Source organism: Vulpes vulpes, chromosome 9 (genome assembly GCF_048418805.1).
Source record: "Vulpes vulpes isolate BD-2025 chromosome 9, VulVul3, whole genome shotgun sequence".
NCBI classification, from domain to species: Eukaryota; Metazoa; Chordata; class Mammalia; order Carnivora; family Canidae; genus Vulpes; species Vulpes vulpes.
In genome coordinates, this window is record NC_132788.1 from 59,603,313 (window position 1) to 59,618,821 (window position 15,509).

At 45.0% G+C, this 15,509-nt stretch overlaps 2 protein-coding genes across 2 annotated transcripts in view; one reads left to right on the forward strand and one right to left on the reverse strand.

The window, feature by feature from the left end:
- Positions 1-15,509, reverse strand: part of SYN2 (synapsin II) — a 197,422-nt gene that overhangs the window by 28,966 nt on the left and 152,947 nt on the right. The window contains exons 4-5 of the mRNA XM_072720275.1: positions 14,448-14,604; positions 9,907-9,996 (exon numbers count right to left, since the gene is read on the reverse strand). Coding sequence (XP_072576376.1) covers positions 9,907-9,996; positions 14,448-14,604 — 247 coding nt within the window. The remainder of the gene's footprint in view (positions 1-9,906; positions 9,997-14,447; positions 14,605-15,509) is intronic.
- On the forward strand, positions 1,608-12,703 carry TIMP4 (TIMP metallopeptidase inhibitor 4). Its single transcript, XM_026016888.2, has 5 exons — positions 1,608-2,294; positions 3,510-3,607; positions 4,005-4,119; positions 6,697-6,821; positions 7,468-12,703. Exons 1-5 carry the CDS (start codon positions 2,156-2,158, stop codon positions 7,663-7,665), a joined length of 675 nt encoding a protein of 224 aa, XP_025872673.1. The 5' UTR covers positions 1,608-2,155; the 3' UTR covers positions 7,666-12,703.

The window sequence follows — 15,509 nt, forward strand, 5'->3', positions numbered from 1 at the left end:
AGAACTGTAAGAACCCTGTTCTGCCACTCGGTACTCTACATCTTCAAAATTCATTGCTTCAATCTCTGCTTTAGACAAACTCTGGGCAGGATCAGTCCTTAACCAAAGCAAATTTAGAAAAAAAAGAAAAAAAAAAAAGCATCTTTGAAAGGGTGAATCCTGTTGTATATAAATTGTATCTTAGTAAACCTGAATTTAAAAAGAAATATATCTTGGAATCTTAATGTCCCTTTGTCATATACCTTTTAGTACCCTCCCCTTCCCCTTCAAATGTCCAGCTTCCTATTCTGAACCTGGCCTTTTCCCTTCCTTTCAGTGTCTTCACTGTTCACCAACACTCCAAACTCACCACCAAACACAGCGTTAGGATGCTAAGGCCTCTTTCTGCCCCGTTTGGGGTTTGGAAGAGAAATGACTTAAGAATTCAGCATGCTTATAATTTGAAAGACATCCTTAAAAGTGTAAACTCTATTTTGGGATAGTCATACTTTAACAGAAGGACAATAGAAACCTAAAAGGAGAACTATCCTCCAAAGGCAGGATTTCAAGTGGTTACAAAGTGGTGATGGAGGAAGTACTAGGGTGGAGTGGAAGAAGCACTACACCATATGTCAGGATATTTGCACTCTAGTCCTCTCTGCCATTAACTTTCTGCAAGTCACTTTCCCTCACAAGTCACTTTGTCTTCACATTTGCCAAACAAAGAGGTTGGACTGGATGCCTTTTCCCATGCATCCAATACATCAGGCTCTATGTTGGTTTGAGTGTTATATGAGGAATCAACCTGGTCCCCAAATCTCACCCTTCTCAATCAGACTCAGCTCTCTTTCAATTCTTTTCTTTTCAAACATCACTACCACATCAAAATGGGAAGATATCTTTTGAAAAACTTAAAGTTAACTCTGATAAAAAGTCAGATTCCTATGGGAATTCTAGGTGTGGACAGATACTGGGAACACCCAACCTGAGGATTTCAGTATTTCTGGCTGAGACTAGTTGAAGCTGGGGCAAAGAGCTTCAAAGGCTTTGGAAACATGTAGTTCAAGCCTATATAATGGGGAAGAAAGTGAGGTAGAGGTTGCCAGAGAGGCAAAGGTTGCAAAGCTACCTTGTGACAGAATCAGAACCTAGCCTTCCACCTTCTAGTTCAGCACTGTGTGGGAATATCCTACAATAATCTCCTGGGTCTCTTTTCCTTTGGAGACTTGGAGCCCTATGCTCTGTCAAACAGAGCAGACAAGGCTCTGGTTGCAGTGACCCCATGAGCCTTGGTTCTTTGACAAGACTCAGTCTTCTCCAGTGAATAATGACACGAGACAAGAATCAGTGTAGCCTAGGGTCTGGAGAGGGCTTTGAAGTCCCAGGTTTGCTTTAGGTGATGGGATAACCCCCGCAAGGAGCACGGTCCTCAGCCATCTGCAGAGTCTGAGGCTCTGGATATGGGAAAGGGTTTCTAAAGCACAGGCTGCTTTCTCTGACATCTCTCCCCACCCCCCAGCCAACAGCGCCAAGACACACACACACACCCCAACTTTCTCTGTCCTATTCCATTACTGTTTGCTGTTGCTTTGGAGCCTCATAAATAGGGCATTGAAAACACTTCCTGCAGCTGAAAGAAGCCCTGAGTAGCTTGTCTCATTCCCAGTGTGCAGCTCAGCAAGAGGTCCGTCCTCTCTGTCACTGTCTCTTTTGCCTGTTGTAATTCTGTCTGCCTCTCTCTGACTCTGCCTGTCTCACTTTCTGTTTGTGCCTCTCCTCACTCTTGTTCCTTCAGAGTGAATCACAAGCCCTGGGTCTCTCTGCCCTCGTGCATTTGTCTTTGTTTCACTTTCTGTCTTTCTGCCTTGACACCATCCTTTCTCAGTGCTTTCCCTCTACTTCTATAAGGCTTAATTGCTCAGGCAGGGAAATAGAGGCCAGAGGCCTCTCTCCTGGCTTCCCTCTTCATTTTACTGAGCCTGCCAGTCAGGAGAGCTGTGGGTCCTGCAGCCGTGGGTGGCCTACTGCCAAAGGAGGGAGGAGCCCATCCGGGCGGGACTGCTCCTAGGTCCACCTCAAAAAGCCTGGGGTGGGGGGCGCGACGCTTCTGGATGCGCCCTGGAGGGTCTGTTTGGTCTGACAGTCCTCGCAGGCTCAGTCGGGGCTTTGCGGTGTCATGCCCCGGGGCCCCCGGACCGCGCCGAGCTGGGCGCTGTTGCTGCGGCTGCTGGCACTGCTGCGGCCGCCGGGGATGGGTGAGGCGTGCAGCTGCGCCCCTGCGCACCCCCAGCAGCACGTCTGCCACTCCGCGCTTGGTGAGTCCGGAGGCCCAAGAGGTCCACAGCAGGGGGTGGTTGTGTGGGGTTGGTCTGGGGCTGAGCTGTAGACCTGGAGTCTGAAGGAAAAGGGAGGAGATCAAATACTGCACCAGTTGCCTCCTACTGGGGCTGATGGGTGGGCAGGGCCGGCGCCATAGCAACCTTGCAAGCTCAGAGCCTGGCTGACTTGCAAGGAAATGAAAGTGTAAGGGACCCCCTTAATGAACCCCTGCCCCCTGCCTACTGCAATTATGGAGTGTCACTGAACAAGTCACAGGAGCTATCCAGTGATTATTCTGAACTACTGGATGTGGGGAGGGGGAAATAGGGGCCAGGGGACTGGGCATTCATTATAAACATCCCACTGTGACCAAGCCTATAATTGTTTACTCCATGCACCCCCACCCCAACATACACACACCTTTGCCCTTTCCCTTTCCTTTGCCTGGAATGCCCTTCCCCCATATCTTTAAATTCCTGGCAGACTTCTATTCATCCATCAAGGTCTTATTTAGGTATCTCTTCTCTGAAGACTTCCTGACTCCTTGGTGTTACCACAGTATCCCTAACATTTTTGTACTGCCAGTATACTGTGCTGTTATTCTTTGTAAATGTATTCTCTACTAGACCAAGAGTTCTGCAGGATGGGAGACCCTGTCCTAACCATATGTATGGACTAGTACTATTACCTAGTGTTAGACCAGGCACAAAGAAGAATTTTATAACCAGTTTTTGATTAATGCCCAAATGGCGAGAGATAAACTACCTCTGTGCAGGGTTAGAACATATTTATTAATTCAATAAACATTTACCAACATCAGGTCTGGGTGGGCTCTGTTGAGGCCTCAGACTATGTAAGTAGATGACTGCAAACTGACTATTCTCAAGGGGCTCCTCTTCCTTCTTCTATCCTGATGCCCACCTCCAACCCACTGCAATCTAGGCTATGCAGGTTAAGTATAGAGATTATACTTTAATATAAAGTATATTCTAAAGAGACCTAATAGGCCTGAGGGGTTTAGAACTTCTAGCAGCTGCAGAGGAGGAGTTTACAGGTCCCCACTCTTATATACATGGTCCTCCGTACAATCCAACAAGACCTAAACCCAGAATTCCCTCATAAAATTCTTCAGGGGGCTCAGGTCATCCAGATGCCAGATGGAACTGCTCCAACAGGTTGCTGAAGTTCCCCTCTTTTCTCTTCTTATGCAGCCATAAGGGCCAAAATATCCAGTGAGAAGGTAGTTCCTGCCAGTCCAGATCCTACTGACACTCAAAAAATGATCCGGTATGAAATCAAACAGATAAAGGTACATGGGGACAGGACAGGGCATTAACCCCCTCGGGCTATTGGGAGGAGTGGGGTCTGTGTACTGGGAGTGGGGCTGGTAGGTCAGGCAATCTGGCTCATTGATCCTGGGGTTTTGATGCTGAAGTGGCACGGAGGAGGCCCCACAGGCCCTTAGGGGTCCATCTAGTCCTACAGCTACCTATGCGTGAGGCTACTAGAGGTATTCTCACTGGAATAAACCAAAGTTTAGATTTTTCATGAGAGAAATGATCCAGATGGGTCATCTGTGTGTGCCAAATCCTGAACTAGACTTTTGTTTAAAATTTTTTTTTTTTTAGATTGAGAAGGGAGTTTTTCCTGTTAAGATAAAAAGTATACTCACTGACTAAATATTGTTTTTTGTAATTGCCTTTCAGATGTTTAAAGGGTTTGAGAAAGTCAAGGATGTTCAGTATATTTATACACCTTTTGATTCCTCCCTCTGTGGTGTGAAACTAGAAGCTAACAGCCAGAAGCAATATCTCTTGACTGGTAAGTTAAAGACCAACAAGTGGCCCTAATAGTCTCTGTCCTAAGCAAGGCAGTCAAGAAGGAGCCAGGGCTCCTTGGGCAGCAAGCTGAGCTAGGTGGCATTTTCTTGGGCATAAAACAGAGTTGTATTACTAAGAGGCAGCCTCTGAGTTGGGAGAAGCTGTGGTAACCTTTCTTTCAATGAAGAGTCTTTATTACAGTGATCTTGGCCACTGCTTCACTGTTTTAAGGACAAGCTGCTCTCCCAGCCTAGGGCAGCTGGTTCCATTTTTAAACAATTTTAATTGATGTTAAGTTTGATATCTTGAGCCAAAAATCTGCCACTCTGAAACTGCCCCTTGTGAATTCAGTTCTGCCCTCTGCCTATGATAATCCCTCACAGGCCTGAGGACCATAAATACATGCATTCTAGCTCTAGGCCTGCTGGTCATGGTTCCCAGACCCCCTCCTATCCTGGCCACTTTCTCAAAATGGAATAAAGACTGTCCCTGCCCCTCCCCTCACACAGGACCCCAAACTGGACACTGTATACTATAGGTGATGCCTTGGTTTCACAGAACAAACAAGGATTGTGCATGTGCAACCTTGCCCCACAACACATATGCTATAGTTACTGTAGTCTATAATGGCATTAATTTTAGGTTGCTATGTTGGGTCATGATCTTGGCTCATAGCCTCGTTGGCTAACTCACATTAAAGGCCATATTCTGGGTACAGTAAAGCACGGTCTTTAACAGAAGCCTTGAATCTAACAATTCTAACAAATCTCTATGAACCTGGGCCCAGGCAGGTCTCCATACTCAACTGGTTGGGACAGAGTAGTTAAGAAACCACACAAGAATATGACTCTGTGAGTGAATGAACACAATACTAAATTATTTTATAGTTTAGGGAAAAGAGGTATCTGTGTGGTTGTAAACAATAACGAAAACTTCACTGTGTAAATGGGACCTAAATTGCCCCTAAAAGAAGAAAAATATTTGGAAAGAAGGCAACAAAAAGAAAAACACAGCAGGTGAGGAGAACAGGAGGAATTTCCACTATCTGTCCATCCATTCTGCAATAACGACCACCCACTCACTGCCAGGCCTTGGGAAGGAGTGTAGAGACTTAATGACAAGCCACAGTCCTCAAGGAGCTCACAGTCCAGGCTTGGCTCTTGAGAAGTCATAGCCATTAGAAGCTACACTGGTAGAGGCTCCCCAGATCTAAGGATGTGGAATTGTGTTGATCTGGGAGCCTCTGGATGAGAGAGACAGAGGCAAGGGCATGCCACTGAGGCCTCCAGGTCCCAGGATTAATAGACAAACTTACTTCATTCCCTCTGTGTGCTAGTTCTCTGCCAGGCACTATGGTGCATTCAGGGGAGGAGAAGACATGTTCTTTGTCCTCAGTGTCAAGTCTCACTGATGGGTGGGGATAAATGACAAAATACAAGTCCTCTGAAAAGTCATCAGTGGCCCATGCTCTTCAGAAGAAGGCACAAGCTCTTTTGTCTAATGTTGAAAGTCCTTGTGACCAGAACACTGCTGACCTCTCCAGCTTTGTCTCCAGCCATGTGTGATTGACAGTTCCCAGCCCCTCATTTCCCCCAGAGCTGAAATAAACTACTTGTAGTTGCAGAAGATGTTCTGCTGGGTTGTGCCCCTCCACCCTGCACAGGGCAGTCCCAATGTCCAGAATTCCTTTCCCTCATTTGTCTGGCAGGTGAACTCCTACCCACCCATTCAAGGCCAAATGCAAGCATCATCTCCTCTGAGACATCTTCCTTGCCCCTCACCCCTTCCACAGATAGAGATAATTGTGCTTTGTTCATTCTTATAGAACAGGATAATTTTTATCTACTTATCTATCTGCCCTACTGTTTATTAAGCTCCTTTGGAAAGATATTCCATCATATGTATTTCTGGGACCAAGTCATAGCAGTTGCTCAGTGAATAAATGAGTGACGGAAGTTCTAAGAGGGATATGGGCTAGGGTGGTCAGAGATGGCTTTGAGGACACTGTGGTACTCAAAAGGGTCTTTGGAAGCTAGGAAAGGGTTTGATAAGTAAAGAAGGCGTGCTTTTCTTTGGGAAGGGGAGAGACTCACCAGGATAGGTATCGACAAGGCAGGAGACTAGGCTGTGAAGATGTTGGGAAGGGTTGGAAAGAGGAAGGGACCTATTATTTATGGAAGCTTCTGTGGGCCCGAGCTGTGCTGGGAACTTTATATTCTCTCATTTCATCCTGACAACAACTTACTACTTTCATCTTTGAGCTGAGAAGTCATGTGACTTTCTGAAGGTCATACAGCTGTAAATGAGAGAAAAGAAGGGGGTTGTACCAACAGTCTGACTTTAAAGCTCTCTGCACCACACTTATGGCTTTCATCCTACAACTCTCTCTCTCATATGAACATAATCTGTTAACATCTTTAATATGTAAATTACAGAGTTTTTTCTGGTTCTTTAATTGAGCTTCATGCCACCAAGAAGCCATTGAAGAAGTAGCAATTCTGGGCTCTTTGAGGACCTGGGTTCCTGGAGGTCCACGAGCAGATTCCTCATGCTAGGTTCTCCTCCATTCCTCTTGAAGGTCAGGTCCTCAGTGATGGAAAAGTCTTCATCCACCTGTGCAACTACATCGAACCTTGGGAGAACCTGTCCTTTTTGCAGAGAGAAAGTCTGAATCATCACTACCATCTGAATTGTGGCTGCCAAGTAAGGGAATGTCCATTGACAAGGTCTTTGGGGGGTGAAGGAAGGGTCTTGAGCCTTGCAGCCTCACTTTTCATGTATTCCTTCCTTTGTGCATGTGTTTACTCATGTATTGTACTGTATTTGAACCAAATACATGGACCAAGCTCTGTATGAAGTTGGGGATGGGGAAGCAAGATGGTCCATAGTCCATGATCCCAAAGTACTTACATTTTGGCTGGGAAGGTGGCCATCATATAAAGAATGAGATAATATAGCTACCATTTAAAGAGAGTCTACTTTTTGCCAGGCCCTGTAATGTCTATCTATTTAAAATATTTAATTTAGTCTTTATAACAAATTTATGAAGAGTTCAGATTTCCATTTTAAGGCAAAGAAATTAATGCTATAGGAAGTGAAGCGATTTGCTCAAGGTCAGTGGTAGACTAAGAACCCTGAGGCCTGTCTGACTCCAAAGATACCATTAGAGAGGCAATACTGTGTGTTAGGAAATTGGGGAAGGGGAACTCAGGAGGAAATTTGGGGACTAGGAAAGGCTTCAGAAGTCAGGGGCATTTGAGCTGGGTTATAAGCATATCTAGGAGTCTGAAAGGCAATAATGGAAAAAGAACACCCTACTCATATTGATGTTGTGTGGCTATGACTCTAGATTACCACCTGCTATACAGTGCCCTGTACCATCTCAGCCCCCAACGAGTGCCTCTGGACAGACTGGCTGCTGGAACGGAAGCTCTATGGGTACCAAGCCCAGCATTATGTCTGCATGAAGCATGTTGATGGCACCTGCAGCTGGTACCAGGGCCACCTGCTCCTCAGGAAGGAGTTTGTTGACATCATCCAGCCCTAGTAGGGGCCAGTGACCATCACATCCCTTCAACCATCCTGAAGCCCAAGCCAGTTTTCCTTCCCTGTGGAGCTCTGGCTGTCACCACCTGCCTCATCACTGCCAGCCAATGGAAAGTACCAATGGATAGTTTGGCTAGAATTAGGATAGGGATGGGGTATGTTATAGCTTGTATCCAAATGCCAGCCCAGCACCTGTCAAGGGCCAGGGAAAGTAATATGACTTATCTAGCCAGCCTTCAGCCCATCTCTCCTGCCTCCCAAACCCTTTTAGTCGAGCTGAAAGCTGTTACTGAAAATTTTGATTCTGGCTTAGTTTGTTTTCTAGGCCAGAACTATTCCCTTTTCTCCCTAGGAGAGTGTGTTTTCTCTTACCTTAACTGATCTGATAGGGGAGAAATGAGGATTATTATACATACGAGATTATGTAGCCTTGTGATGTACAATACCAGAAAGTGGGCTGACAGAATCAGAATCAGAACAAACTGATTTGGGGGAATGAAAAGAACAACCCACTATGGCTGTATGTCCTCTACTCATGTCCCCACTCAATCTAATCCTCTCATATACTATTATCTGTTTGAGGGAGACTCTTAGGGGATACAGTCACCCAACATGAGACCTGCAATGGCCTAACCTCCCTCCACACGCTATAATCCTCTTGATACCATTCCTGGCAGAGGATCTAGTCCAGTTAGCATGCCTCTTTAAGCAAGAATAGACTTAGGTATCGTCTCTGCAGGTTAACTATCCTTAAAGCCCTCCACTGATATCCATAAAGCTTCTCTTCTGTTTCTTTTAGAAAGCCCTTCTCTACTAGATTACTAATGGTTTTATTCCTAATTCAGAATTTTTTAAGCCAAAAAAAGCTTTTCTATTTTAAGATGAAATTCCCCTTTAGCTTTTGACACCTCAGAGAGATCTTAGCAGGTCCTCTCTTGAGGGCAAATTTCAGGATAGAGGACAGGAGAAAAGTAACACAAGGACACTTGGGGGAAAAGATGGTAGATGGGGAATGTGTTTTGCAACTGTTGCAACTGTTTTCAGTGGTCAGCCCTGCTAGACATTATGCAGGAAAAAAAGTCAGTTTTATTCCCTGTCTACCCTTCAGTTCAGTCACCATATCACTGTGGGTTAGAGTCTCTGAGAACTCCAAGTACAGATCCCTTAAGGTTCCTTAGATTCTGCAAGGCTTCTAGCTTGCCCTGAAAGGGAAAAGCCCTTATGTTCGCCTCAAGGATTTATTAAGGATGAGGTCTTAAAGTTCCAGAACCTCTTCCTGGCAAAGATGAAGGAGGTAGTTCTTTTCAAGGCCCAAGGTTGCTATTCATTTTTTATGTGTGGTTTGCTAATAAGCAGCGCCATCTCCATATGCCAAATGAAGGTTCTTGATTCACAGAAATTGTTCAAATGGAGATCCCTTTTGGAGTAGGGAGTGGGAAAGGGAACAAACATGATCACTGTCCCACAGTACAATACTAGAATGTTATGGCAGAAAGTCTCCATTAGTGGGTTAAGCAACTGACTTAACTAGTGGTCACCAACTGACCTTGCAGGCCTGGGGCAGAGGATGTAGGGACAGAGAGGAAGAAGACAGTTGAGCTAGAAGTTGTCTTAAAGGAAACACATTAGCTTTAGTCCTGTACCAACCAACCATGCCATCTCTCTGCCCCTTCTGACATCCTAGCATGGCCTCAGAGAAGGCACAGTGTTAGTTAGCCCAGTCTTATCTCAATCTTGAGGAAGCCAAAGGAATGGAAGGGCCTGGTGAATAATAACAGGAACAACACCTTACATCTGAGGAGTGCTTCACACTTTTCCAGAAGACTATTAATTAATCTCACTTACATTTTATAAGTACCATATTAGATATCCTGGTCAGAAATAATGATGCCCATTTAACTTTCCTATTGGGAAACTCACACACAGGGACTCTAACCTAGTCCAGTGACATGTGGCAGGGCAAGGGCTAGAACCCAAAATAGCAGGATCTTCTGATTGTTGATCCAAAGATTTCTTACTTTTTCAGCTTCCTTTGTTTCTGCTCTTCCCTATTGGGTCTCTGGATTTGGGAAGCAAGAGGTTGGCATTTAAAATTCAGCTGCTCTAGCCCCACAAAACAGGTGCACAGTTAATCCCCAACAGAGTCTCGGGGGGGTTGAAATGCTGAGGCATTTAGAGCCCCATAATCACCAAGCTCAGAATGTAAACACCAGAGGACTAAAGTCCCCACTCAATCTCCTACCATCTCTTTATGGTTGGGGTAGTATGTCTGCTCAATGAGTGGGAACTTCTCTCCTCCCAATGTCTTGTAGATGGCCACCAGCTGGGCAAACTGTAAAAGAGAAGCAAATATTTCAGCTTATCTAGACAAATGCAACAGACAAACATCAATCTATCAAACAAATATTTATTGGGTTTGCTATGTTGGAGGCTTTGTACACTGAGGATATAAAAGAGGTATACTATTCTTATTTTTAAAGAACATATGCATTAGTTGGGGAAGGGAGAAAGAATGCACTAACATTCATTCAGTACCTATATGATTTTAAGGATATTTCATTCATTCCTCATATCAAATTGATGAACTAGGTATTTTATAATCTTTATTTTACATATGAGGCTCAGAGACAGTACAAAAGTTGCCTAAAGTCACAGAGCTGCAAAGAGATGAAGCTGGGATTGAAATTTGGGTCTCTAACTTAAACACTTGCATTCTAGAGATGGCAACTGATAAAGCTAAATAGGTAACATGGGGACAAGTCATGAAAGTTCAAATGCCAGGAAAGGAATGATAGCTTTTTTTCTGCAGGCAGTCTGAAGTCCTAAGAATTGGAGCAGGGGTCATGAATAAAGCTATTCTTTAGGAAGATTTTCATGCTCATGGTATTCAGGATAGATAGACCTAGTCTCTCTAGGACTTACTACTCATTTAAGAACTGAACTCACTGGATCCTTCACCTATGAGAAACCAGAACAACTCTACAAAGAAGAGGTGAGGTACACATACTTACAGTGTGAGGGTTGAAAACCCTTTGGCAAACATCTAGCACCTCCTGGAGTCCCTTGCCCCCACATTTTATAAGTGAAGAAACCAAAGCCCAGAGAGATCACTTGTCCAAGGCCACATAATAGTTAAGCCGTATTCATAGCCAGGCCCTTTTATTTTTGATCTGTAACTCTTCACATGGCTGCCTTTCAGACTCTGCAGAGACCATGCTTTTCCCATAGTAAACACACAGGCCTTTTCTGCTCAATCCATTCAAACACACACCCACTCAAACACCTATCTCCAGTGCCTTGGCAGCAGAGGTAATCCAGCACCTTCCCTCTAGTGCTACTTAGGTTAGTTTACACTCTAACCACTGATATCTGGAACTGCTAGAAGGAAGAGTTGCCAGATCAGACTTGCCTTCTACTTACCAGAGAAAGGAAAGCTAGAATATTTTTCAGAAGCTCAGGTCTTATTCTCTATAAGGGATGTTGGTACATGAGCCAGTGGGGACAGAAGGTATGGGGGGAGGAGTAGAAACTTAGAATGGATTTTTAGAAAAATGAAGTCTTCTGGTTCTTGTTCTGCCTGGAACTTGCTAGGTGCCCTTTGGGCAAATGATTTCTCCTCTCATTTTTTTTATATATAAAATGAAAGGAGTGAATTTAATCAGTTCCTCAAACTTTTTGCCATAAGGGAACACCATTTTATTATATTTCCCCCCAAACTCCATTATCAAACTGCAGTTTAAGTGATCATATATTGTGGTCCTTTGTTGGCAAGGACAGAATTTATTTTTGAAATACTGGAAAATCTTGGAATTTCTGGGTCACTCCCCTTTGTGGAACAGCTATTGACTGTAGATCTTGAAGGCCTCCTCCAGAACTGAAAATATGATTCAGGGACTCTCAAACCCTCAAGATTTTGTTATTGAAAGAGACTTTAGGGATGCCTGGATGGCTCAGCAGTTGAGCCTTTGAGCATCATGCCTTTGGCTCAGGGAGTGATCTCAAGGTCCAGGATCAAGTTCCACATCGGGCTCCTTGTGGGGAGCCTGATTCTCCCTCTGCCTGTGTCTCTGCCTCTCTCTGTGTCTCTCATGAATAAATAAATAAAATATTAAAGAAAAAAAGAGAGACTTTAGATCTTGTAGACCAAACATCTCATTTTACACATGAGGAGATGAGGCTAAGCTAAAGAAGCAAAGGAGAGCACAGGTTCCTAGATCACCCCTGGAATTGGGACTGCAGGACAGCACCCAGGTAGGTCTCTTCCTGCTCCTTGCATTCTCCATTATACCCTGCTGTCCTTGCCAATCTTTGGTTTTTCAACTTGCTTTGATTGTCAAGACCAACCCCTCAGACTTTTCTTGCCTTCTCTGATTCTTCCCATCACCCCATCTGACCTTTAAGGCCTGCCTGCCCAGATTCCTGCCTCTGGATACCTGCCTGAGCTCCCATAGCTCTCCAGCATCGCCAGCAAGCGGATGCCAGCTCTGCCTGACAACCTCTGTCCTGCTGCAGCCCACGCCCTGGCATGGCACTGAGGCATGTGGGGCCTCATCTTTCCAGCATGTGGGAGAGTTACACAGACACCACAGCAATGCCAAGAAGGCCCACGGCAAAATCCCAGAGTCCTGGGACAGCAAAACTAAAATGGCAGCCAGTTAGGTCCGTGGGAGCTAGTTAGGTCCGTGGGAGCTCACCCTACTCTACTCCACTCCACTTTAATCTCCAGCAGTCCCTGTCAGCTCAAGGTATTGGACTTGGCATCTAACCCCTGCCTCCTTGGAAACTTAGATTAAGTCACAAGCACACAGTTACCAATTAAACAAATGTAATATCTGATAAGGGTTATTTCCTTTATGCATAGACAAAAGAATGGATTTTGGAGCTGGGGGTGGTGTTGGCAATGAATAGGAAGATAATTGTTCATTACCACCACTTCTTCAGTGAATCAGGAAAGACTTCTTGAAGAAATGAGATTTCAGAATCAGTCTGAGCTTAATATGTTATCCTTAGCCCTCCTGAAAATAAATGCTTTAATTCAACTCTTGTGTCTCTGCCTCTAAAAAACCCAGATGGAGTGATAGGATTTTTAGATAAATTTGCAGACATATGGGATGGTGGCATTCTTGCTTTCTTTGGAATGCTACCTTCATTGATTGGGCTATATTTCTGCTTCCAAAATCCCAGGGCATAGCCTGCCCTGACCAATTTATAACAGTAGATGTGCTCAGAGACACAATGATGCAAGGCAGAGCCTTGACAACCCAACTGAGGCCTCCTCTCACACCAAAAACAGCCACAATAAAGAAATAAAGAAAATATGGTCAAAAGTCATCCTCTCAGAGGGACCCTCCTTTTATAGTCACCAAATTTGTTCACTCCCATTAACAAACAGAGAACAATATATAAAATGCCATTAATGGGGCAGCTGCTTAATGAAAATGAAGGGAAAACTTGGTGTCTGGCCAGGGAGCCTTGCTGTTCTCATGTGATGCCAAAGGCAATGTGCTGCGATTGTGAATGGGTGAGAATGTGAACCCTCACCAGATCCCAGATCCCAGGAGGGGCAAAGCCTTAGGCATAGGCTCTTTAATCCTCCCACCTTGGCCTCTGGCATAGTTTTGGAACATAAAGCAGGGGACTATTTTCTTTAAGAGATCCTAAATACTAGAAGAATATAACAACCAGACTGTCAAACTGGTGACAGATACTACTATTATTCCTAGTTTACAGACAAAGAAACCAGGCACAGAGAGGATTACTTAACAAGAAAAGAACTAGCAATAGCAGAATCAGCTCATTTGGCTATGAGGGAGCCAAATTCTAGCAGGTATTGAAAGGGTGGGGAAGGAAAGGACTAGGGCTTATATGCAGTAGGGAAGGTTATATGACTAGGGAGAAAAGGGAGATCCCTAGAAAACAAACTTGATAAAGGCCTCAAATATGCTCTTCCATGATTAGTAACACATTCAAATCATACAACACTTTTAGCCTGTTTCTGCAAAACTCTAGGATTCTTAGATGCCTCAGGCCACAGAGAAAGGTTGAATAAGTGGTGATCAGGAACCCAACCCTCCTTCCTCAACCATAGCAGCTCCCACTGACTCCTCATTCTTTGCTCTTTGTCTTACACTGTCAGGTCTCCCTGGCTTCTAAGGGAACAGTGAGTTCAAGTGTGAGGAAGCGATCAAGAGCAGAGGTAATGGGTCCGTCTAATTAAAAAAAACAAAAAACAAAAACAAAAACAAAAAAACAAAAAACACCCCCTCCAATTCCCTGGGTGATGGAGAGGCTTGGGGTCTGAACACTTTACAGTGACCCTTGGCAAGCCAGTGTGATAGCTGAAGTGATTTTTGAAAAACAAGAGGAAGAGGATGTGATTAGGAGCAGGTGTTTCCTTCTAAGAGGGCAGCCTGGAGCAGCAGTTGTAGGAGCTGGATCCCCACTGGCCTCAGGCCTTTCTAATAGACCATTCAGAGGCAAGAAACGGTATTTTTATTCTTGCATCTTATGACTGAGGGCATCACTTGCAGACCTATAAGGACTTCTTTACAGAATCTTTGCGTGACTTTGTTGTGAGGCCAAAGGTCCACTCTGCAGCAAAGATACCTCAGCCCATGATAATGTTTTATCACCCACCCTACCCCATGTCCCATCTGAAGCTCCTCTCACATCCTCTCAGCTGTGCCTAGTGCATCTTGATTACCAGCGGTGCCTCCTGGGGGACTGGGAGATACAGGACCTGGATCCTACCCTTTAACCTGGGGGGAAGGGGACCTCACTCACCACCCATGGCTTGTCACAGAAGTTGTAAATTGATTCCAGTGAGTTGATGCTGGGGAGGCCTGCGTACTGCATACCAATGATAAGGTGGCGGAAGTCCTCATTCTCTGCCATGCCAAATGCATGCTGCCGGATAAGCACAAAGTCTGGCCGGAAGGACCTGGTAAAAATGTAGAGGCAAGTTTCCCATCAACCAGCACCTCAGGTCATATGCCAACTTACCTCCTATTTCCAAAGCCCTAGACAGTTAGGTATTATGGCACTTCTTAAAGGAGATTCAAGGAACAGATGTCTGAAGTTCTCATTCCTCTGGATTAAGCATTGTCTTTTTCTAAGGTACAAATTCCCTCAGGAGGGAAGAAACATTTTCAGACCCTCACACCTTAAGTGAACAAGAATTTATGTGGTCCCTATGGGGCAATAAAAGAGCAGAAGTTTCTTGTGGCTTCAGAGTTCATGTTCCAAGAGGGTCCCAGTAGACTTTGAAGACATATTGCCTGACTTCACCACCCTGCTATGGAGATTCCTGATCTCAGTGTCCTATTCTGACTCTTTAAAGCTGCTCCTTAAAATAGGCAATGCCCTCATCAGGTCCCCACGAGAGCAAGGGTCCAGGCTGGCTGAGAACAGATGCCAAACTTTCCAATGTTATTCTTCCAAAGTGTACGCTAGGGAGGGGTGCAAATATTTTTCGAAGAACTGAGGTTGAGCAATGGCTACAGGAAGCACTGGGAGTACAGAATGTTCCCATGCATGGGAAGGCACCCTGCATTTCCCCTCTAGCCGGCAAAACTCCTCAGCCGCTCCATGCTCATGCCCTTACTCCAGGGGAATGCCACCTTCCCAGAGAGTCCATTCTGTGGCAGCATTCTCCCTCAAGGCTCTGGAGCTTGCCAGCTTCACACAATATGCAAATACCTACCTGGTTCTTTGCCCAGGCACCCATCCATCCCCCCATGTACAGCTGCAGTACCACCTGGGCTCAGAGATTGGTCTTTTAAAGTGGGGGTGGAAGAAGCTCTCCTTAAACTTCATGCCCATGCCCTCTTCAAGGAACTTAGCATC